The sequence below is a fragment of the Haliaeetus leucocephalus genome, unplaced genomic scaffold, assembly GCF_000737465.1.
Source record: "Haliaeetus leucocephalus isolate CR32 unplaced genomic scaffold, Haliaeetus_leucocephalus-4.0 Scaffold848, whole genome shotgun sequence".
Lineage (NCBI taxonomy): Eukaryota > Metazoa > Chordata > Aves > Accipitriformes > Accipitridae > Haliaeetus > Haliaeetus leucocephalus.
This window is the reverse complement of record NW_010973284.1, coordinates 1-22,329: the sequence shown is the minus strand read 5'-3', so window position 1 is coordinate 22,329 and position 22,329 is coordinate 1. Positions and strand designations below refer to the sequence as shown.

General features: G+C 40.7%; 1 protein-coding gene across 1 annotated transcript in view; it reads left to right on the top strand.

The window, feature by feature from the left end:
• The window catches only part of CACHD1 (cache domain containing 1), a 33,414-nt gene extending 22,236 nt beyond the window's left edge, over positions 1–11,178 (top strand). Inside the window, exons 12-21 of the mRNA XM_010582286.1 lie at positions 545–644; positions 768–884; positions 1,981–2,141; positions 2,849–2,935; positions 3,154–3,270; positions 4,233–4,384; positions 4,774–4,935; positions 5,819–5,896; positions 6,874–6,975; positions 9,499–11,178. Coding sequence (XP_010580588.1) covers positions 545–644; positions 768–884; positions 1,981–2,141; positions 2,849–2,935; positions 3,154–3,270; positions 4,233–4,384; positions 4,774–4,935; positions 5,819–5,896; positions 6,874–6,975; positions 9,499–9,737 — 1,315 coding nt within the window. The 3' untranslated portion in view covers positions 9,738–11,178. The remainder of the gene's footprint in view (positions 1–544; positions 645–767; positions 885–1,980; positions 2,142–2,848; positions 2,936–3,153; positions 3,271–4,232; positions 4,385–4,773; positions 4,936–5,818; positions 5,897–6,873; positions 6,976–9,498) is intronic.
• Positions 11,179–22,329: the final 11,151 nt, after the last annotated feature.

The window sequence follows — 22,329 nt, the reverse complement described above, 5'->3', positions numbered from 1 at the left end:
ACATCATTTCCCTGAGATCACACGGGAAACTTATGGGAAGAGCTGAAAAGGGAGAGGAAAGATTGGGAAGACTGAGAATGAAACAGGGGTGATTTATCTCCCCATTAAAATTGAATTCTTAAAGCGGGAGGTCATTAAAGGAGAGTGTGAAATCTCTGTTTAATTAGGTAACAGAGTAGATTAATAACTGCTAAAGCTTTCCAAGTTCATTATGCTTCATTTATTTCTGGATCTTCCCTGATCAGACAAGACAATGCACTGATGAGTTTTCCTTTCTCTTTCTAATCAGTTCAATTTTCAAGTCCTTGATGGTCCAGGCTTGCTGTAACAGTAACAGATTTAAAAGCTTCAGGGAAATACCAAATACATTCTTTAAAGACATTTTGCAGCGGATTTGTTTAATGGCCCTGTTATTTTAATAAATGGAAGCCTTTAAAAATTCTTCCTCTAGCTGTAAATTTAAGATCATATTTTATTTCACCGTATTTCTCTGAAGCCCAAGGAGGTCTAATGGGAGGCTCTCCGCTTTGTTTGTTGTGGGCAGGTGCTTTATCATGGAGGACAGAGGGTACCTTGTGGCACACCCAACCCTCATCGATCCCAAAGGACACGCACCAGTGGAGCAACAGCACATTACGCACAAGGTCTGGCTCCTTTTTTTCTTAGTTTATTCCTACCTGTTCTAATTTCTGAGGTGGTAAGAACTGTAGAGAAGCTGTTGTTTGTGTCTGATGTCAAAGGCATAAAATCCTACTTTTTTTATTTAGGAGCCTCTGGTAGCAAATGACATTCTGAACCACCCAAACTTCGTCAAGAAAAACCTCTGCAACAGCTTCAGTGACAGAACAGTTCAGCGGTTTTATAAATTTAATACCAGCTTAGTGGTAAGTGTGTTTTTCTATTTTATTTTGCTTTTGAATGTACTTTGGTTGGGTTGGGTTTCTTTTGGTGGAAACGCAGATCTGTGCCAGGATCAGCAGACGAGGCTGGAAGCCAGCCTTCCGTGTGGATTGGCCTCCGTTCGCCCTCTCCAAACACAAAATGAGCGATCTGGACTGCACAAACTGTGCTTGCAAGAGGAGTCAGTTGACATACAAGGGATTATGGATGTGATCGCTGGCCAACTGTGGTTGATGTCTGCAAAGCCTCATCCAGCATCATGAAAATAAAAGCAGTTCTCTGTCATTCGGTGAGGACTTTCCAGCAGTAGTTGGGATTTTTGCTTTGGATCCTCTGACCTGACCTCTGGCTTCCAACTTTGACCAGTGTCACATCCTCCTGTGACACAGGTAGTGAAGGTCTTCTCTAGTAACTTATCTTTTAGTTAGGTATCCAAATAAATGCATTTACTGGTGCAGTGTACATGAGCATTCACAGAGTATCATTTGCTAGACTGCAGTCTTTGAAGACCTGAATGCTTTGTGCTCCCCGTGGGTCGTTGGTGATACTTTCCAATCACTGGGAGGAGAAGGTGGGAAACAAGCATCAAAAATATTTGAAAGTTATGTCAGAATATGTTGATTTATGTCAGGTAGGCTTAAACATTTTCCCCACCCTTGAAATGCAAAATAGAAAGTGTATTACTGTAAAGGAAATTGTATGGGACAGAGCAAAATCTTAAGATTGTGGCATGCAAATAGGAATGAGGAATGAGTCTGCCTACCAAACAGATCGCAGCTGTACAGAGCTGTGGTGTTTTTTTTTTTTTATAGTACATGTGCCAGGAAGTTTTCAACAAGTCGTGATGGTGTCTCCCCATCAGAGCGGAGCCTCTTTGCAGGCGTAACCGATGGCTGGCACAGTGGGGATAGGTTGGTGAGCGATGTGAAGGAGTGAAATGTAACCTGCTGTCAGTGGGATATCGGACTCCACACTGCTGCCACATCTCATAATGTTTACAAGCTAAGCGTATTTTTTTCTTCAGCTCCCTAAAACACCAGGTTTCTTGTTAGACCGTTGACACTATTTGTTTTTTCCTAGGGTGATCTAACAAACCTTGTGCACGGCAGTCACTGCTCCAAGTACAGGCTGACGAGAATCCCGGGCACCAACGCCTTTGTGGGAATTGTCAATGAGACCTGCGATTCACTTGCTTTCTGTGCCTGCAGTATGGTAGACAGACTCTGCCTCAACTGCCACAGGTGAGCAGGAGATTGGAAATGAGCGGGCCGGTCCAGGCATTTACTTCTTCCTTCTTTCTTGATCCAAGGTTTATAAAAGCACATTTATTTTATATGCTAAATGAAAACATGCAGTGCAAAACTGAAGTGAAAACAAAATAGTTACTTTACCTATGCTATTTGTAAGAGGCATGGTGACTTAGCTTACCTCTAATCCTTTGCCATATTGTCAGCGTATAAAACACAGGGTAGTTGGTTTTTTACATGTTTGGGTAGACAATGTTAAGAGACCACCACAGATTCAGTTTCTCAGGGGCAGTTATCTGTGGGTCAGGCCCTTTGTTCTGGCATATTAATACCCACGATCTTACGTGGATTGACGTAGTTTTTCATTGAGGTGATCCTGGTGCTTGCAGGAGGTTTTGCCTACACCAGCATCTTTACATGTTTGTTGCACTGGCAAGAAGGATCCTTGCATCTAGAGCTTAGACTTGCCCAGGGGTTGTCTGCTTTTTAAATTTCAGGGGCTGGGTAACAGCTCAGAGAGGCTCTGTTATGACATTGTCCTCAGTCCCAGTGCAGAGGAGAGCAATCCCTGTGTTCCACGGGGAAGGAGAAAGGTTACTGAACAGCCTTCTCCGTGGCAAACTGCTGTTGCGGAGCTGCACTGTCGGGTTAAAGTCATGGTGCAATGTCTGATGCGTTTTCTCTGTTTTCTGCCCCTGAAGAATGGAACAGAACGAATGTGAGTGCCCTTGCGAGTGCCCTCTGGAGGTAAATGAATGTACCGGCAACCTCACTAACGCTGAAAGCAGGTGAGGACAGACCTCCTCTAATGGAACAGCATGTGACAGAAGTTAATTAACAAAATTACTTGCTTGTTCATGCTAACTTACAGGTGATACAGGATAGAATAAACAGTATTTTTAGAATAATTAAGCAGATGATACGTAATAGGTAAAAATGATGGTTTTCATTGATTGTGCTTTCACTGTTTTTATAATACAAGGCTTTCCTTTTTGCCCCAATATAGGAATCCGAGTTGTGAAGTTCATCAGGAGCCAATGACTTTCACAGCAATCGATCCGAGCCTCCAGGATGCTCTCCCACAGTGTATTAACACTCAGTGCAATCAGAGAACAGAGAGCGGGTAAAGTGGTGGTCTCTATCCCTCAAAATACACTCTGTTCTTGAAATAATTAAGTGAAAATAGCTCTTCCTTACATGTTTTAAAGAAAAAAACAGAGAAGGAAAAAAAAACAGAAGTATGATGCCAGAATGAGATATTACAGCACACACCAGTGATGACATTATGCTGTAGCACAGAAACAGAAGACCTCAGTATTCCCATTTGAGTCACATAATAGCAAACAAATGGCTTTTCCGTCACACTTTGTGACTCTGAGAACCGAGGGTTGTGCAAGTGGAATATTTGCTGTTGAAAGGACAATGAATTCTTCCTCTTAGCAAAATGGATAGCGCGGCTATGCTTGTCTGCCTTCTGGAGAAACGCGTGGACTAAAGTGTTCACAGAAAGTAGACAGTACTTTTGCGGTGGTGACTTTGGAGCACGTGCGAGATGGTAGCTGCTTGTCAGCTTCTAGTGTCCTGCTTCTCTGTTCTACTCCTGGCATTATGTAGAGAAGCTTGATGGCTTATTTTTGCTAGTTATGAGCAGTCTCCAGGGAACTGAGATTGCTAGAACATACCATGCTCTGACCAGACTTCCCAAATCCTTTCTTCCATCTTCTAAAGGACTGCAGAAAAAGGGTGGAACCATAGTCAGACTCCATCACACTGAGAAATGTCTTACTGGAGGAGTTAGAAGTAGGAAGTTCTCCTTTTTGCTCAGGCTGAGTGATGGAGGAAAAAACCAAAGCAAACAGCCTTGGAAGATGCATGCTGAAGATGCAGCTTCCCTGTATAACTTCCCTTGTGGTACTCAAGCATTTTAATGAGAAGTTTTTTGTGGCCAAACATTACGCATGTGAGGGTTTATGGATGATTTTGGCCTCCCTCTCTCTCATGATTCTAAAATAGACTGAGCTATGCCAAACGAGAAGTGTTGGAACCTGAAAGTAAATATGGTTGTCTTTCGATTTTGATTTTCAGGGATTGCTTCGGTGTGTTGGACTGTGAGTGGTGTATGGTAGACAGCGATGGGAAGACCCATCTGGATAAGTCCTATTGTGCCCCTCAGAAGGAATGCTTCGGTGGCATTGTGGGAGCAAAGAGCCCGTACGTGGATGACTTGGGAGCAATAGGTAACTGCTTTTCTGAACAGATGCTGCATTTAACTATTTGTATTCAATAACAAGCACTTTCAGTGTTGGAGCATGCTTCACATAACATGTTTCTCTCTTATGCTAGTGGTAAATTAGCATAAATAGCGCATCAAGCAGTAAAGAAGTAGCATCAGGCCTGTTGTGGGTATTACATTTTTGAAAATACTGACGTGTAGCTAAACATTCTTGTCTTTAAGATGTACCCTCTCTGAATTTCTTCTCCTATTTCAAGTGTGCTGTCCAGTGTGTGTGCAGTTAAGCACCTAGAAAAAGCCTTCAAGATCTTCTCTGATCTTCAAAGATGTTGATTTAAACCTTTCTGCAAAGCACTTAGGTTTTTTCCCTCTGTTGTGTCCCTGTTGATTTAGGAGATGAGGTGATCACTCTGAACATGATCAAAAGTGCACCAGTCGGCCCAGTGGCTGGAGGCATTATGGGCTGCATTATGGTGCTTGTCCTAGCAGTATACGCATATCGCCACCAGATACATCGGAGGAGCCACCAGCACATGTCACCTTTGGCTGCCCAGGGTAAGCTGATAACTCAAGAGAAATAGTAGGGTGGGAATTAAAAAAAAACAACAGCAAAACCAAAACAACAACAACAAAAAAATCACAAAACCAACCAACCAAAAAAAAGAAAAGAGCCAAACCCTCTTTCCTTGGTTTTGTTTCAATACTTCACCCCATTTTATTTCCCTTTTGCCAACCCTTAGGAAAGTCAGGTCTTGTCCAGGGTGATTATGTATTGCTGCCCTCTCCTGGGTGCAGCCAGACCTGCTGCCGCCTGAGGAGAGTCTGCCCGAAAACCTTGACATGCAGCTCTTGACCCTTTTTCTAGAGCTAAAACGATAAGCCCAGCTTCACAGCTTTCTTGACCTTGTCATAGCACTCCGATCACATATGTTTATTTCTGCACAAGAGTGGTGCATTCAGGAATATTATAGTTTTCACACCCTTTCTACTTGGGCTGTTTGGGACATGTCTTTTTTTACTTGTGTTCCCTGCTTCTGGCCCATGTGATGTTCATGGGGTATCTACACATCGATAAAGCCAATGAAGTCTGAGAGACAAAACTGTGTTTGGGAGAAAGGTTACTGGTAGAAAGAGACAGAGGTGACAAGTGTGATTGGGGCTAATTACCTCTGCATTTGATTATACCCCAGCTCTATTTTGAATCAGTTCACTTCAGAACTTTAAAGCCTGTTCCTTTCAGGGGGAGTTGGGGTGTATCGTTTTCCTAGTATCCCTAGCCCCATCTATCTTGGAAAAAGAGCAGACCAAGCTCAGACTGCCTCTCTTCACACAGTAACACAAAGTGCTTCCACTATATTACCAGGGTGACAGCCGTTAGTAAGATGATCCAAAATTTTTCTCTTAACAGTTGCCTTTTTCTGTTTGTAATGGTGTGTAGAAATGTCAGTGCGTATGTCGAACCTGGAAAATGATAGGGACGAGAGAGACGACGACAGCCATGAAGACAGAGGAATCAGTAAGTACCAAATCACTTTGCTGTTAAAAAAATGTTAGATTAAATGAGCCATTTGTTTTCTTAATACTTTAGAATTAAAAATACCTCAGGAAGCCCTGCACTGATTAGCAGTAGAAAATTACAGAGCAATGTTTTAACTTAAACTGTAACTTCCAGTGCACCTTTAGTCTCATGCTGAAAAATTACATTTTTTACTTTTAAAAGACTAATCTAGTTTTAAGTGTGGAGGAGGTTTGCCCCTTACACCCCCCCCACCCCCGCCTTCATGACCACTTCCAGAAATAGCTCCGATCAGCTTAAAAATTGCAATTGTGACAGCACAGGCTATGGAAAACTCCTGTCTTTGTTCAGCCTTGGAAAGCAGAGGCCAAGTCCGGCATGTACATTCAACAAACGTGGCAGTAAATCTGACTTGCACTCATTTGGGATGCTTGTACTTCTTTACCATTCAGTAAAAATGGCACTTTGCATATAGTACTGGTGTGCTGTAAGATGAGCCGGTGCACCTAAGCTCTGGGAGAGCTCCAGAGTCAAACCAGATCCCTGTCTCTGGGCCCTCACTAAAACACAACTAAAACATTACCCAAGATTTGAAACTGTGTCAACACTCAAAGATTGAAAAGTAAGCATATCTGAGTTTCATGGCTTGCATCTACTGCTTCTCCAAGTCCTTTTTAATTTCATTTTGAGTCGGCTTTCAGTGCTGCCACAGGTTCTTTAGCATTGGCGAGTAATTCTCTAACTTCTATTCATCTAAGCAGATGAGGTGAGTTTGACTAGATCTCGATCTATTCCACATTTAAATACCATCTCTTTACTCCTATTCCTCTGTCACTTGACAGCTTTCTTCAAAGTAGTAGTATTTGAGAAGAATTAGTTTGCAGAAGGCCTGTTCCCCTGTGCCTGATTTGTCCCACTGATGTAATTCAGTAAAAGCACTTTCTTTAAAAACAGTTCTGTTTCTTTCTCTTTCCCAGTTAGTAATACTCGATTTATAGCAGCAGTAATAGAGCGGCATGCCCACAGCCCAGAACGCAGACGCCGGTACTGGGGGCGATCGGGAACGGAAAGCGACCACGGTAAGACCTTGAATCACTGCCCTGGCCCCAGGTTAATGATTGTGTTTACTGGGTTTCCTTCAGATGTCTGGCACGTTGCAGATATGCGTGCCAAAACCAGACCAAACCAAACCAAAAACCTTTGCTCCTTATTGCTTCACAGTTAAACAGTTCTGACACCCTTCAGCAGACGATACTGTCCAGCGAGGGAGCTGGTTTTGTCAGAGCGGTAGCGGAGCAGCAGCTAAATGCTGTGCCCTCCCTGTCTGATTTTAGGTTCTGCCAGCTTCGCTGGGTGACCAGAATTCAGACCAACAGAAACAGCACCACATTTACCACACTCTTTTTCCATCGCCAACCCTAACAATCTAGATGTTCAGTTGAGATAATGGACCTTTCCTACCTAACAAGAGAAGGCAAATCCCTTGCAATCAAGTCAGCATCTCTACTGCTCTGCTCTTTGCCATGACGTGCACATCTTTCATAAAATTCTAGCAGCATGTGCGCATTTGCTGGAGTAAAGCAAGCATGGATCTAGAGACCAATGGATTTAGAGGCCTCCTTTGCCTTTCTGTTGCACATTCAGTCCATATCATCACCGCCGAGGACATCTTACATCACCTTTAAGCAAATAACAATCAACATTAACCATGTACATGTATAGCAATGAAGGGGTACTCCGCCACGTGTGTTTGCCACACACACGTGCACTTCAACCCTGTTTAGGTTCAGGGAATTTTGATACGTCTCTCATGCCCTGAGACTAAGTCTTCCTAAATCTTGAAAGCTGTTAGAAGGGTGTAATGCTGTTGACTCATGAGGAGGCTTAATATAAATTAAGAGGAGGGATAGACAAGGCAGTCTGCCGCAGATGTCAGCTCTAGCTGTGTGTCGTAGTGGCTGGGTACGTTGACCTGTTCAATTATTAAGACAGTGGTTGCACTAATGGAATTGCTGAGGGACAGGAAATCTGGAGGCCAAAGCCTTGGAACGTGGATGAACAGACGTCTGAGAGACAATCTTCCTCTAGGAGGAATTACCCTGGATTTGGGGCCAGATTACCTGTGCTGAGGCAGATTTGCTAGACTAATGCTCCTTTTGCTCCATTTCTTGTAGTCCTAGCAAATCCTTCCCATCTTTCTAGTCAACATGTCAGGGTTAGTAGGGTAACGGTCTACCTATTTCTGAAATGTGTGCTTCTATTTTTAGTTTCTGTAATTCCATCTTCTTCAAAGGGCTGCCCAGTCTTCTTCCCCACTTCCTCTCTGCCAGCTAGAAACCGTGACTCAGACCATGGGAAATGAGAATCAGCTCTGAAGTACTTAGCCTGATATTTTTAACACACTTCTTTTAGGTGTCTCAAGCTGAAAACCTGACCAAGATGCTCAGAAGCACTAGTGGTTTTTCAGCTTTTAGCCAAAGTTTTCTGAGAGGATTATTTTTCTAATTAAAGCAAGATCTTTCTCCTTTTAGATTTTGTTTGTGTTTTTGCATTTAGAAATACTGAGGTGGTTTTGTTTGTGCTACAAACTGGTTTTGAGTGGTAACAGCTGGTTTCAGTGGTAAATCCAAATCTCATAGTAACTGCTAGCACCTGCTTCAAAAGAAAGGGACAGAAAATCTCTGAAGGACCTGTTACGAGACAGCTTCCTCACTGAGAAAGCACTATCTTGTCTGGCAAGGGTTAGCTGTTAGCTAGCTTTCTAGTGACATAATTTCCTTAGGATAATGCAGTGAATGGTATGTCTCTATAGGTGACTGATCTGCTTTTTTTTAAGTTCTTAGACTCCAGTAGCAAATGGTTTAGTCAAAGGAGAGCCTCGAGTTAATTGCACTATGTGCGCCTGCTTAGCTGGAAGTGTCAGTACTAGTTGGCTTAATGGACCTGCTGCGTGAAATGCTTCCCATGTGGATTCAGTAGATTTCTGTAACTGTATGGAAATCTCACCAGCATTAAAAACTTATGCTTGGTTTTTGCAGGTAGACCCTCACAGGTGAAAAGTGCTCTCTTCATTTTAAAAATATAATACTGTGATTATGCAGTAAGATGATGTGAAGAAGTTTTGCTGCTTCCAGATACAATAGCTGGCAATCCTTTCTAGGAAAGATGTAGTTTGATAGGAATAGAGGTAACGGTAGTGGATCCCACCTATTTCTTGTCAGTTTGTAAAAATTCAAGTAATATCTTAAAAGATACCACCCCCAAAAAAATTCTGTTAGGCTTTGGTTTTAAAATCCGCACTAGCAATTCTACTGTAACAAACTGTTGACTGCATGATTGTTTTTTACTGTTTGGGGCAGTACAGACCATAGGTCCCCAAAGTTTATAAACAAAGACGGTGACAGGGAAAGGGATCCATAATGAATGTACAGGAGAGGATGGTTTTGTTTGGGTTTTTTTCTTAATTAAAGAAAATTAATCATTTTATTCTCTATAAAGCCCTGACTGTGTCTGATTCCATGAAGGGTGCAGCAGGCAGCACCATGGAATATTGACCTTTCAGTCTTGCTTTTAATCCTTAGTCCTGCTGATTTATTTTCTAGGCTACAGCACTATGAGCCCTCAGGAAGACAGTGAAAACCCTCCATGTAATAACGACCCATTGTCGGCCGGTGTTGATGTTGGAAACCACGATGAAGATTTAGACCTGGACACACCACCTCAGACAGCTGCCCTGTTGAGTCACAAGTTTCACCACTACCGGTTGCACCACCCAACTCTTCACCACAGCCACCATTTACAGGCTGCAGTCACGGTACACACTGTGGATGCAGAATGCTAATGAACAACGACAAAAGCAACATAACTTGTGAACAATGATCCATGCAGCGACAGGCAGCTTTGTTTCTGTGCTTTTCACCAGGAACGATTTAACTAACTTCCTGAATAAACTGTTAGGCATAACAGCTTTACATTTTTATAAATGTAAGGTTGGCTCTGAAATGGAAGAGAAACGTGCTTGATGAATGGACCTGCCATAACATTTAATAAAATGGAGCAGGAGGCACGTTAGACCTCCAGAAACAGGGACGCAAGTTTATACAGCAGCTGAAGCTTTGGAAGCCCTGTTATGCTGAGCCAAGAGGAGAGAGCGAGCTTAAAAGAGCCAGAGATGATTTGGTTTCCTTAACTGGAAGAGCAGAAAACTGCGCAGCTGAAGACTTAAAAAAGTGCCAGAGAGGCAGGGTGGGGGGGAACGCTGTTGGTTTCTCTGCAGTTTGTTTTGTGCATAGGAAGTTTACTGCTCCGACAATTGCTGTATGGAATCTAGGACAATGCATCTCAAGATTTTTAAGTAAAGGATTATTTTTCTACTATTTATTGAACTTGAAACTTTGGGGGGAGGGAGGGGAGAAAACATGTTAGCAATTCTCAACAACTACCACATATATTCTGTGATGGTGAAGTGGTTCTTCTGAGGAAGACATCTGTTTCTTATTAGCTGATATTCATCCACTGCCCCACTCTGCAAAAGGGAAAATGAAGAAGTCATTTCTGACGTGTTTACATTATGAATGCTTTCTTTTCCACAATTGTTTTCTGTAAATATTACAACCTGATTTATATTATAGTATTTTCTTCCTATTTGCAGAGGAGAAATCCTGTACTCGGTTACTAAAATTCTGAGAATTCTGCCCATAAACCTCTCCGTCTTTACCTCCTCGATCATCCGTAAAGGTTTCCTGTGTGGAAGTAATAAAGAATTTATTTAGCATTAGTTACCAGATAATTCCAGATGAAATCTGTGCCATTATTCTGTTTCGTTAGGACATTGTCAAGATCAGAAGTAGGGATAAACCAGTGTTTTGTAAAACTTGGGTTACTGTGGAAGGTATCTTTCTGAAATCATAATTTTAAGCTGCTGCTGCTGTTTGTCTGGAATTTAACATTGCTTGGTAATTCAAACAAAGATTAAGCGGTCTACAACACAGGGCATCATAATTATAAATTAGTTTTAAATCATGGTGTTGTATTTTAGATTCACATTTTGTGATTACAATGATATAAAAACATTCTTGCACTGTGCATATGATAAACATCCATTTATACGTAGTTTTTTAAAAAAATCACTTGTTTTAATTAATATGGTACTTAATACTGTATTATGTAAAAAATTGGTTCTTAAACAGTACAGTAAAATAACTATATGTGTGATATCAGGATACCCCTTTATACTATGTATAAAATTAAAATCTCTAGTGAAATAAACTGTATATAAAGTATAGTTCTGTGGATAACTGGCTAGACTGAAATTATTCTGTCACAGTTTCCTTTAACTTTCTGGCTGACTGAGTGCTATGACAGGAATGAAACATTTGGTCAGGTTCCTATAGTTTTTATCAGCAATCTTGAAAGATCTAGACTTCATACGTAAAGGACAGCATTGACATATGTTTTAAAGCTTTTTTTTTTTTTTTTTTTTTTTTTTTTTTTTTTTTTTGACTCGGTCATTATTTGGGGAATGAACATTTCTGGAAGTGGTCAGCCACTGCATAGACTCACCAAGGCCAATAGTTTGTGTTTTTTTTCTTATGTGCTACTGAAAACTCGGTTGCACTGGATTTGCCATTCTGCTGTGTTTGTGTAGGATTGGCTTGTGGTTTTTTGCTGACCAGACAGCTGGAGAAGTCTATTAAGCACTGCTTTACACTCTCAAAGGGCTGCATCTGATGCCCTGTAACAGTTTGTGTGTCAACCAGTAGACCCAACTTGCTACAATTTCTAATTTTGAATCCAAAATAATGCTGGTTGTTGGATAATGGACAAACTGGCTGTTGTGTCAGGTTTGCCTTTAGAAGAAAATGCTTTACTTTAGTACTATGGCTAGACCAAAGAAGAACATACACAGCCAAGAAGCAAGATTTTTAAGCCTGAAGGAAAAATAGCTTTCAGTGTGGAAACTGTTCAACTATACGTAAGTTTTAATAACAGTTTGTGCGAAACATCAAAGAAGATGTTTTGTTGATTTCCTAGTCCTATAGAACTCATAAACGTCTTCTCACTAAAATTCAGAGGTAAATCAGATTTGAAGTTCTAGCTAGGTAGGACTTGATTTGTTCAACTCCGCGAATGTGACATAGAAGCTGGAATACAGCCAAAAGATGTTACATGACAAAAGTGTTTCTGGAAGTTACTGACTTGCAAAGCGGAATTTGAATTGTATTTTGCCCATCTACAGACACATCAAGGAATCTCGCTACACAGTAGAAGTTCTTGAGTATTTGCTCCCCAGTTGTAGTTTATGTCAAGCAACCTTAGAATAGTTTTCTTGTATATAAAATAACATAAACAGAAATAAAGAAAAGCACGCCTTTGCCTGCCTGCTCTGGTGCTGATGTTAATTTAAACCAGGTAAGACTCTGGAGCACATTGGTAGTGAGAAGCAAGTCATTAATACCAGCTCTAATTAAACTGCAGTGTTAAACACACGTTGTATGTATACATTTATTAACCCATGCTGGCATATTCTGTACTAGGTTTTTATAGTGGGAGAAATCATTTTTGTTCAAAATGTATCAGAAAGCAGTATGAATAAGCACATATGTTGTAAATGCAATAATATTAATTACTTTCTTGACTACAATATTGTTTCAACAGAGAGATTTTTGTTGTTGTTCACATTCCATGCCAGGCAGAAACTGCTTGCAGTGTTCTTGCTGCAGCCCTGCCAGAAATACATCTAAGTGTTGCAAAAGTCCTCTCTTTAAACAGCCATCAAAAGTTGCAGCAATCAAACCCCCGGCTTTTACCTTTAAAAGGTTTTATAGAGCCGCACCTCACTGCTGCTCCATAGCTTTTGTTCTAGGACATACACACTGTTCTTGATTTGTGGCATCTGGACAACCTCCCTTATACTTGAAGTAATGAGAAGAGCCAAAGCTCTTGCTATTAAGGAATAATGACAGGAAAAACCACAGATCTAGAGGTGTGCCAAATCACAACTTTAAATGCTGACAGCTAACCTTGTCCCAGCAGGAATAAATGTGATGCTGGTAAAGATCCTATTGTTTATTTAAAACAAAACCTGATAATGGATGTAATCAAGGTTTCTAAGAAGCTGCATGAAAGCTCTTCCATTTTTATTGCCTGTGTTGCTGCTGTGGCCTTCCCTCCCCATTATTTTACTGTGTTGACTGAGGAACAAGATCATAAAATAAGCAGTTAGCTGCCAGACTTGGACTCATACCCTTATCCTCCTTACCTATAACTGGTAGACTTTATGGCCCTTAATTTCCCAGTTGTTTCATTTTTGAAACTTACTTGTATTAATTTCCTGTAGAAAAAGTTCTTTTGAACTGAAAATGAGTGTTGCCTTTGCTTTGTGTTCACTAACATTAAATTGACTCAGTGCTTTCAGTGTTTGAGCAATGTGAAGTATATTGATTTTTCCTATACGTAACAAGCAGGACCTCCATCCAAGTAACCCAGCTGGCCTGCCCAGAGATAGAAGCTGTTTACATGTTCAGAATATATTGCTTGAAAATGAATTGAAACTTTTTTTTATTTGTTTACACTATTGCCCTGACAAAAAATGTGATTTGGAAAGAAGAATATGTTACAATTTGCCCATGAACATTTTATAAGGCCACTTAAGCCATGAAATATTATCTTTACCCTTGCCCTTGGCAATGAGAGAGAAGACAGATGAGAATTCATGAGATGTTCACATGTGCAGCAGTAGTTGTGACTATAACTGGTCAAAATGGGATCTCTAGCTTTCAAAGGCTTTACTCTGTAAAGTGACCCAGAAATGGTGATGGGGATAGAAAGTGTATTTGTCACAAGTACAAATTATGGTAGGAAGCTGACAGCAAATGTGGAAAGGGCGGGGGGGGGACACACACTAGGATGCAGAAGTCCTGGATCAAGTTAAGAGAGTGCAGGTAATCCAAAAGGCTGTATGCGAGTGCAAAGATTAATTTGCAGTATTCATAGCTCTTAGCTACGCATTTCATTTGTTTTTAAAAGAGAATTCCAGCTATGGCTGAGATTTTCAAAGGAGCCTGCACTAAGCCTTCAGTGATGTTTGGAATATTAATTCCTACAGCAGTTAATTCGGTAACTGTGGGATTGTTTTGCTGTACAATCCCCCTCCTTTGCCATGGACCCTAACTATGAAAAAGTAATATAAGTGCCATAGCGTCTTTCATATTATTTGCAGCACTTCCACACGATGAGAGGTAATTATTTTCTCTACCTTATGTGCTCTGAACTGAGTCACGGAAGGACCTTGGCCCAGAAGGGCTTGCGTTTCTGAAGCCAAGGCTACAGTGGAATTTAGACACTCAAGTCCAAGAGTGAAGTCCTCCAACCCCTGCCTTGTTAGTGAAGTGCCAAACATAACTGGCATGTTTGCCAGTGCATGCGCAGAAACGCTGCCGGTTTTATCTCCATCAAAGAGCCCGATGCTTCCCTGCCTCTGCACCATTTATATCACCTGCTTTGGATTGAGCTTTTTGAGGTTGGGGTATGCAGATCCTCTGCCTGGCAACCCAAAGGAGCCTGAACTGGCAGAAATTCAGAGCACGTCTAACACCGTGTGTGAACAGGAGTTTCCAAAGCAAGTCACTGACTCTGCATGGCAGCCTGCACTAGAACATGCTCTTACTGGTTGCCTGCTGCGTTCCAGGCAAAGGCTTAATCACGTCTACCTCTCCAGTGAGATTTTCAGTAAACAGGTGATCTAATAATATATTAACGGAAAATAAAAGTCTGAAGTACAAAAGAGTTTCCTTCAAGTAATCAGATCTAGTCGGTTTAATCAAGGCTTTTGTTGTAATGCAATGCAATTCTATGCCCATCAGACAGTGGCAGTCACTACCAGTTAGCAACAGCGATGGCCTGAGCGGAAGGGAAGCATGAATTTGATGGCAGAGGCAGAACATGGATTAGCTCTGAAGCTTCACCTCCAGCTTCACAATGAATCATAGTGGCCTTGTCTAAATTCTGTGGAAAAAAATTTACTGTTGTTATCCCTGGGCTGGTTTTGTTAGTGGTAGCAGTAGATGGTACTGTTCTCAGAAGCTGGGAGCCAGCAGTAACAATTATGTTTTGTTCTCTTCTATTCTACATTTTTATAGCTGACACTGGCAAAACCACCAGCTTCTTGGAGCACTGCCTGAACAAATGCTCTCCGCTGTTATTGCCGCTAATGGAACAAAAATAGTGATAGCAAGGAAGGGAAACTGTTGGCTGAAAAGCATAGTGCAGGAACCTTTCTACCCCACCCTCCACCTGGCAACAAAATGTGAGGGCTGCTCCACGGATAAAGGGAACAACCTCAGCCTCCGAGACCGTCAAGTCAGCACTTTTTACAAGCAGTATGTCTGCGTGAAAAAATGCGCAGAAAGAGGTGGTGCCATGCCATGCCAAAGTTCTGACAAAACTGGCGGTGTCTCCTCTTCAAACCCAGGCACTATCACACCAGTTGAACAATGGGCCAGCCTTGGATTAGATTGCCAAATATTTCCAGTTTTGTCACCATTGATGGATTTTTCTAATTTTAAAACTCTTCCACTGCACCTAGAGGTAATGAAATCAGACAGACGCTCTGAGATGGGTTGGCACTGAGAACTGCAGGAAACTGGGAACTTGGTCAAATAGGTTTAGTATACTTATTTTCAGTTTTCCAACTTTCTGACACTTTAACAATTAATTTACTCCCAATATCAATTGTCTTGGCATAATGTATGCAATCACATGCAATTGGGAGAGATTAAAGGTTAAGTAATTAACCTACATGATCTAATTCCTGCAAAATAATAATAACCTCTTTAAGTGTGTTTATTTCCATTGCAGCTTAACCAAGGAAATCTCTATAAACAAGTCAAAATGTGTTACTGCTGTAGCCTCAGCCAGGGAGCCTGGATAACAGGAAGGGGATGGGTTTTTTTGCTCCCCATGAAAACAGAATGAACATGTAGAAGTTAGACACTTCAGTAAGTGTGTTTATAGCAAAAAGTCATGTTGCATGACAGTTTCTATGGAAACCTTTTTTATAACTGATTGGCAGAACATTTTAAAGTCTCATAAATTTTTTAAGAACGCATTGGGAAAGTTTAGCTTGCATTACATCCTCTATGCCAGTTTTTCATATTTAACAAGTTACAGCATTTTTAAGGACAAAATATTGTGGGGGTGTTTCAAATTCCAACCTCTGCTGGCAGGGATAAATCACTGACTGGTTTATCATATCAAAACAAATTGCTGGTAAGATGCCTGTTCACTCCCAGTACGTGCTAGCTATTCAGTTAAATCATGTCAAAGATTTTCTTCAAGTTTATAATTAGCCAGATCTATAAGGGCTATAAATGAGATAGTAATGGAGATGGACCGATTTACCCTCATGAATGCTTTAATTCAGTATTATGATTTCGCTATTTTTTGATGTGAAATTATTTCACAGTTTCCTGTGAACTATCAATATCAGTTTCCAGTTCCTCGAAAATAGGCCCTTATAAAGAATCTGAGACAGAATGATTTGAAACTACAATTTTCAGCACTTTAGCAGGTTAGCCAATAAAAATACTCTGTGTAGGAATGTGGGGATGTACCTGCTTTTGCTAGAAACCCAAGGAACATTTTTTTTAATACTAAAATTGCCAAAATGTACTTTCTGCCAATAAGTTATTACTAAATTTGAAGTTGACTCTGAATGAGGAAAAATAAAGCCTATGCAGGGAAGAATGGTGATTTAAAGCAGGCAAGGCATTGTTTTAGGAGATAGTTTTGCTGAGGTTCCCCTGTGAATATATTGGCCTTTAGGGCCATTTACTGAAGAGGACTGTACTTAGAATATTTGTTTGATCTTATTTTCTTTTGTTCTCAGTTATTATTCAAGAAGCTGCACTTGTTTTGTGGTGGTTCATTTTGAGATTTACTCTCTTTTTGCTGTCTAAATATAACCTTCACACAGATTTGCTAACGATATGCATTAGGCAACAAAGGTTATAAATTCTAGTGCAAAGACCACGATTCCCAAAATAGACTATTACATTACGTTTCAGTGTAATGATTTCTCCTCAGAATAGTTACTCGCTTTGTAAGTTATAGCTCTTACTTCTTTTATCTTTTTACTGTTCATTTGCAGACCATTGTGTTACAGAATGGAAACTGAGGAGAAGTTGCTAACCAGCCTGTTACTGAGATAATCCATCATTCCTAACACACTTAGGAACAGTGTTACACCAAGTTTAATAGCTATCAGGTTCCACTTAAAAAGAAAACGTTCAGCTGTGGGCAAAGTCACTTGAAGTGTTTTTGTGTCTGTATGGAAGAACATTTCAGGAGTAAAGAAACATGCCATTTTTGGTCATACACAGCAGTACCTGACATATCCCAGTGAATGTGAGCTATGTACAGTACATATAAGGCTCCCGCAAAGGCGTGCGAGCAAAGTGAAAATAACTGTTGGCAATGCAACTCTGAATGAAGCATGTGGCTGTTGTGGTCTCTGAAGCAATCTGTTGCCCATCTGGCATCTCTTCGACGAGATGGGCACTGCTGGGATGTGATTTGATGGACCTGAAGTCTGATCCTATATTACTGCAATTCCTAAGTGCCTGGAGAATGAAACATTAATCAAAGTATCTCTGACGTTAAAATGAGCTTAGCAGTTAATTGGGAGGACTTGCCATGTCACAATACCCGTCTCAACAAAATTGCAGTCTAGACGTGCTGAGTTATTCTAATGGTTAATTAGTGAATTGTAACCCTGCAGAATAAGTGAAGCCTGAGACTACGCAGTAGCTGCAGAGAGGGCTTACGAAGTTTTTGCTTCATCAGAATACTGGAGGTATCAGTTGCTCACTGTGCTGTTCTAGGTTGGTAATTTGATATGAAATTCCATTTGTTTCTTAATGATCCTCACTGTTACTGCACTACAGAACGGTACACTGAGAACACAGAATGTATTTAAATTTGTTCAAAAAATGATGAAAGGAACTTCTTTTGGCACCTCTGGTATATTTTAGAGGCAAGATGCATCTGCAAGATAAACAATCGAGCATCTAGATAATCATCACTGAACTAATTACTGGTGTTGACAACTGAATCTACATCTTTTGGTTTCAAAATTTCAGTTTCCTAATGAAACAAAAGGAGCAGCTAGAGCTTGAAACAGTGGGCATAATATAGACTAAAGAGAAGGGTATTGTTTTCACTTTGTTCACATGAAGTGGTGCTAGCAATCAGGGATTTTTATGAAAGCGTCAAATTTGCAGCAACTGATGCATTCCACGCCCTCATTGCAGGAAACATACCAATCGCATGGTTTCAGGTTTTAGAAAATTGTTTAGATTTCTCTTTCATATAAGAAATCACTTATCTAAAGAGCTCACAGATACACTCTTGTATACCTGGGAACATCAGATGGGTCTTTGAGATGCAGCAGATGTTCTAAATCTTGGCTTTTATTTTATCTGCACAGATCTGAACTTGTTTGTACTTTTGAATATGGACAATTATGCCTGAGAGCATCTTTAATTCAGAAAGACTGTTTGTGACACAATTCTGTTTTAACACTCTCATCCCATAAAAATAAAAAAATATATATGGCTTGTGATACTTCAAAGCTGCAGAAGCATGGGTAAATTAATCTTCAGCTCTCAGAAGAGCTACAGCAACTGCTGTGGATGGATACATTACTCTTAATTAAAAAGGAATTTAGTGAACTAAATTAAATTACCGCAAAGTGTCTTATCTGTATAATAGCATCAAGTCAGCAGTGCAACCAAAGTTACATTTGCAGATCACTATACTTTTCTGCTATTTTTTAAATAGTGCTTTTTGCTTTTGCAGCAATTTTGAAACATAATGTTTCAAGTGCATTAGAAAACTGGACTGTTTAGAGTGCAAAGCATAAATGTGTAGGGCTTTGTCTTGAAAGCAACGTAAAGTGAGTAACAGTATACTCGTACAAACATATGCATACAATGTCTGCATATAGAAGGATGGTCTGTAATCAACAAGATGAAATTCTTTAAGGAAAATACATACATGCGTTGTCTTCTTCCTCTCCTGGGTACAGCTGGGTGGAGACTGTTACCACTTGCAGTTCATCCTGAGTTGCGCCACCTCAGCATCTTCCTGAAGACGTTTCCCACTCCTGCAGAGAAGCACAGAGGCTTGCAAGTGGGTTCCCTAACCTGCATCACTTCTCACAGCATGGGTTAGCAAGGACTGCTTGAGCTTACACAATTTATTCTCACTGTTACAAAGTAGTTAGCAGTTACAGAGAACACAGCTGAGAGCAGTAATGGCTGACCTGAAGGAGCGCTGGCTGTAGTAACCTGAGCTACCAGCCCAGGGTTTTGGTACTTCTGGCAGAAACTGTATGGTAAAATGGGAGAATTCCTGAAGGCAGGAGATTAACTTGTCAAATGAGAGACCTGCATATCTAATGCACCGATATGTTTGTGGAAGTTCCAAGGAGGATGGATTGTTGGCTCGCACAACCTCTATACTGTATTAATGTGCCCACTGATGCTCTGTGGGGGCTCCAAGGGACTCCAATGTTTTACTTTATCAGTGCCTAATTTTGGTTGTTCTTTTATTTAAAATTATAATTCTCCAGGTACCTGCTTGAGGGTGTACTGTAGCTCAAAACAGGGATGACATTTGGGTTCAAGAGGGAGTATTTCCTCAGGTCAGATTGGTTCTTGGTGCTGACGCCCCTTTGGCTGATTTTGGTTGTCATAGGAGGTGATACACGGCCTACCTCCTTGTTCATTTTGACGGACCGCCTCCACGGACAATGGCAATAGCTTGGATCTTTCCTGCTCTCTTCCTGCAGCACTTCATAGTTGCCTTTTAGTGCAGGCAATTCCTTCATCTATCTGTGCAATATCAACTATCTGTATACAGAATGGAATGTGAGCATTGGGGGGGGGAAGGGGGGGGCGATAAAAAGATGAATACGTTTACCTACAAAATAAAATCTTTTAAATATGTATCTCTAAGCAAGAAAAATGCTTACATTTCTCTGGAACTATTTACAACTAATACTGCAGTAGTTTTGGTTTTGCCATTAATATCAAACTATTCATTTCTGAGATATTTCTTTTAGCAATGCACTTTAACTTTTAATGACTTCCATTCAGATACACCTGCAGCCTATCGAAAAAAAAAAAAAGGCAGGCAGCTTTTGAGAAGGTAATTGCTATAGGTAGGATTAATTATCAGTAGCATACAGGTGAGCCAGACTGTCCACCTTCAAAGTGGAAAAATTAATGGTATAATTAATCACTTTGCTTTCACTACTTCATTAGCTTCACCAAACTGTATAGTGTTTGAGCAGATCTGTAGTTCTACTGTAATAGCTTAATCTGGTAATTATTTCTGAGGAGATAGTTATGTGTTTCAGTATTCCTAGCAGAGCAATCTTTTTCATGGTCCCAGAATAATTTACATCACATAATCTATTATATGCTTTGGATAGGTTTTGAGGAGACAGTATTTAGTATCCTTACTTCAATTTCACAGCTTGACCTGAAAATCAGTTTGTAAATAGTCACTAGCAGACTTTTCACTCATAATTTTTTTTTATCTTTTCCAAGGATAATTTTATAGGTAGTACAATTATTACTTTGTAAATCCTTAGGACTTAAGAAGCCTATACCTCACAGCTTGTGCTGGAAAAGGTATTTCATAGTTTTAAAATGCAAATCTTCATCTGAAACTTGAAAACATAGCAGGTATGTACTTATTTTCACTTACATTCCTCAAAGAATGGTGGCCTATGAAAATCTTGTTTCTCTAAGAATATGCAGTTTTCTTTAGATCAGATCTCACACTAATAATTTGTTATAGTAGTTTTTCCTGCTTCTTGGTTTACGTATGAAGGCTAAGGTAATACTGTTCTGACAGCCTGTCCCGACAGGCTGAATTTGGCAGTTCTCAAATCCTCCCGTGACAAATAGATGAACCATTTACAAATGTCCTTCATACCTCTGATTTCCAAAATTCATTAAACAGAATGCAAATACTGAAGGAGGAGGAACATCACCTGCTTAAAAATTTAGGGAAAAGGAAGCCCTTGAACAGGGCTTGAAAGGAAGCTTGTCAGCCCCTACAAATTTTTTTATAATACACCAAAAAGAACAAAAAGTACTCTGATTATTGTTTGCTCAGTAGTTTTAAAATTAATTTTAGTAATGAAGGTCCAAGATTCTTTGTAGTCTTAACTTGCTAGCTTTGGTTTGGACTAAAGCAATTTCTAAAAACACTATCGTTATTTAGGCAGGGCACGGGGGCGGTTTCTGTAACTGGTAATCCTCTCTCTAAAATGGCACTTTAAACCTAGTCAAGAATTATCATCCAGAATTAGATTTTCTTGATAAAAACTTAGTCACATATACCCAATGCGACTCAAAGAGAGTTTCCAATTTCCTTTTTAAGAAGACCACTGTTTTTCAGGTTTGGATTTTCTTTTGCCTGTTCTTTGTGGTCAGCCTTGTAACTAAAAATGGATACAAATATTGAAATTATTCTTCATTCATTTATAGCAATGATGACAACGTTCAGAGCTAAATTTACTGTGTTGTAAATGACATTGCAAGTAACTATGCTAAGGACAAATGAATTTTCCAAGAGAACAACCTATTTCATTTTTTTTTAAAGTCAGTGCTAACAGAGTGAAACATTTTTATGGACGGAGGCTTCGTAGAAGGGAAAATTTCTTTTATAGTGACTCCCAGAAATACTTTCCTTCTATCGGGATGTTGCGTTCCTTTTCTTCACGTGGCAGTCACAAGCCCTGCGCCTGCCCGTCCACCATTACACGGTGCTTTGCCAGAAGAGGGTGACTTTTGCCGCAAGCGCAGCACCCAGGCGTTGGTTTACCCATTTGGGCGCTTTGTAATTTGTGTGGAACGTTTCTGATGAAGAACATAATTAGAACGAGATGATCTTGGGCCGTCGCGCCTGCTAACCTCCGATGGAGCGTTTGGGTTCACTGGAGATGGGCTTTATTTTGTTGTCGTGCTGCCTCGCGGTCTCTCCGGGTGGACTTGTACCTAAGGACGGTATCAAGAGCGGGACTTTGGGGAAACGACACCTTCTGAGTGCGATGAGGCACGACGTGCCTCGGCGAAAGCGAGGGCCAGTGTCCAGGCCTTGGCCTCCTTGAGGCGCTGCCCTCACAGCAGCTCTTGGGGTGACCGCCCTCCTAACGGAGCCCCAAACGACCTCCCCTAAAATCTGACTCGAGATACGTTACTGTGGGGATGGAACTCACCCTCTGAGCCCCCTTTATCCCCACACACCCCCAAGAGGTTCGCAGCCTGAGGCCGTTACGGGCACTACCGAGCTCCGCTCGACTTTTCTCCGCTTCCCCCCCCCTTTAGCCCCCGCCGTCCTTCTCTCCTCGCGGGGGG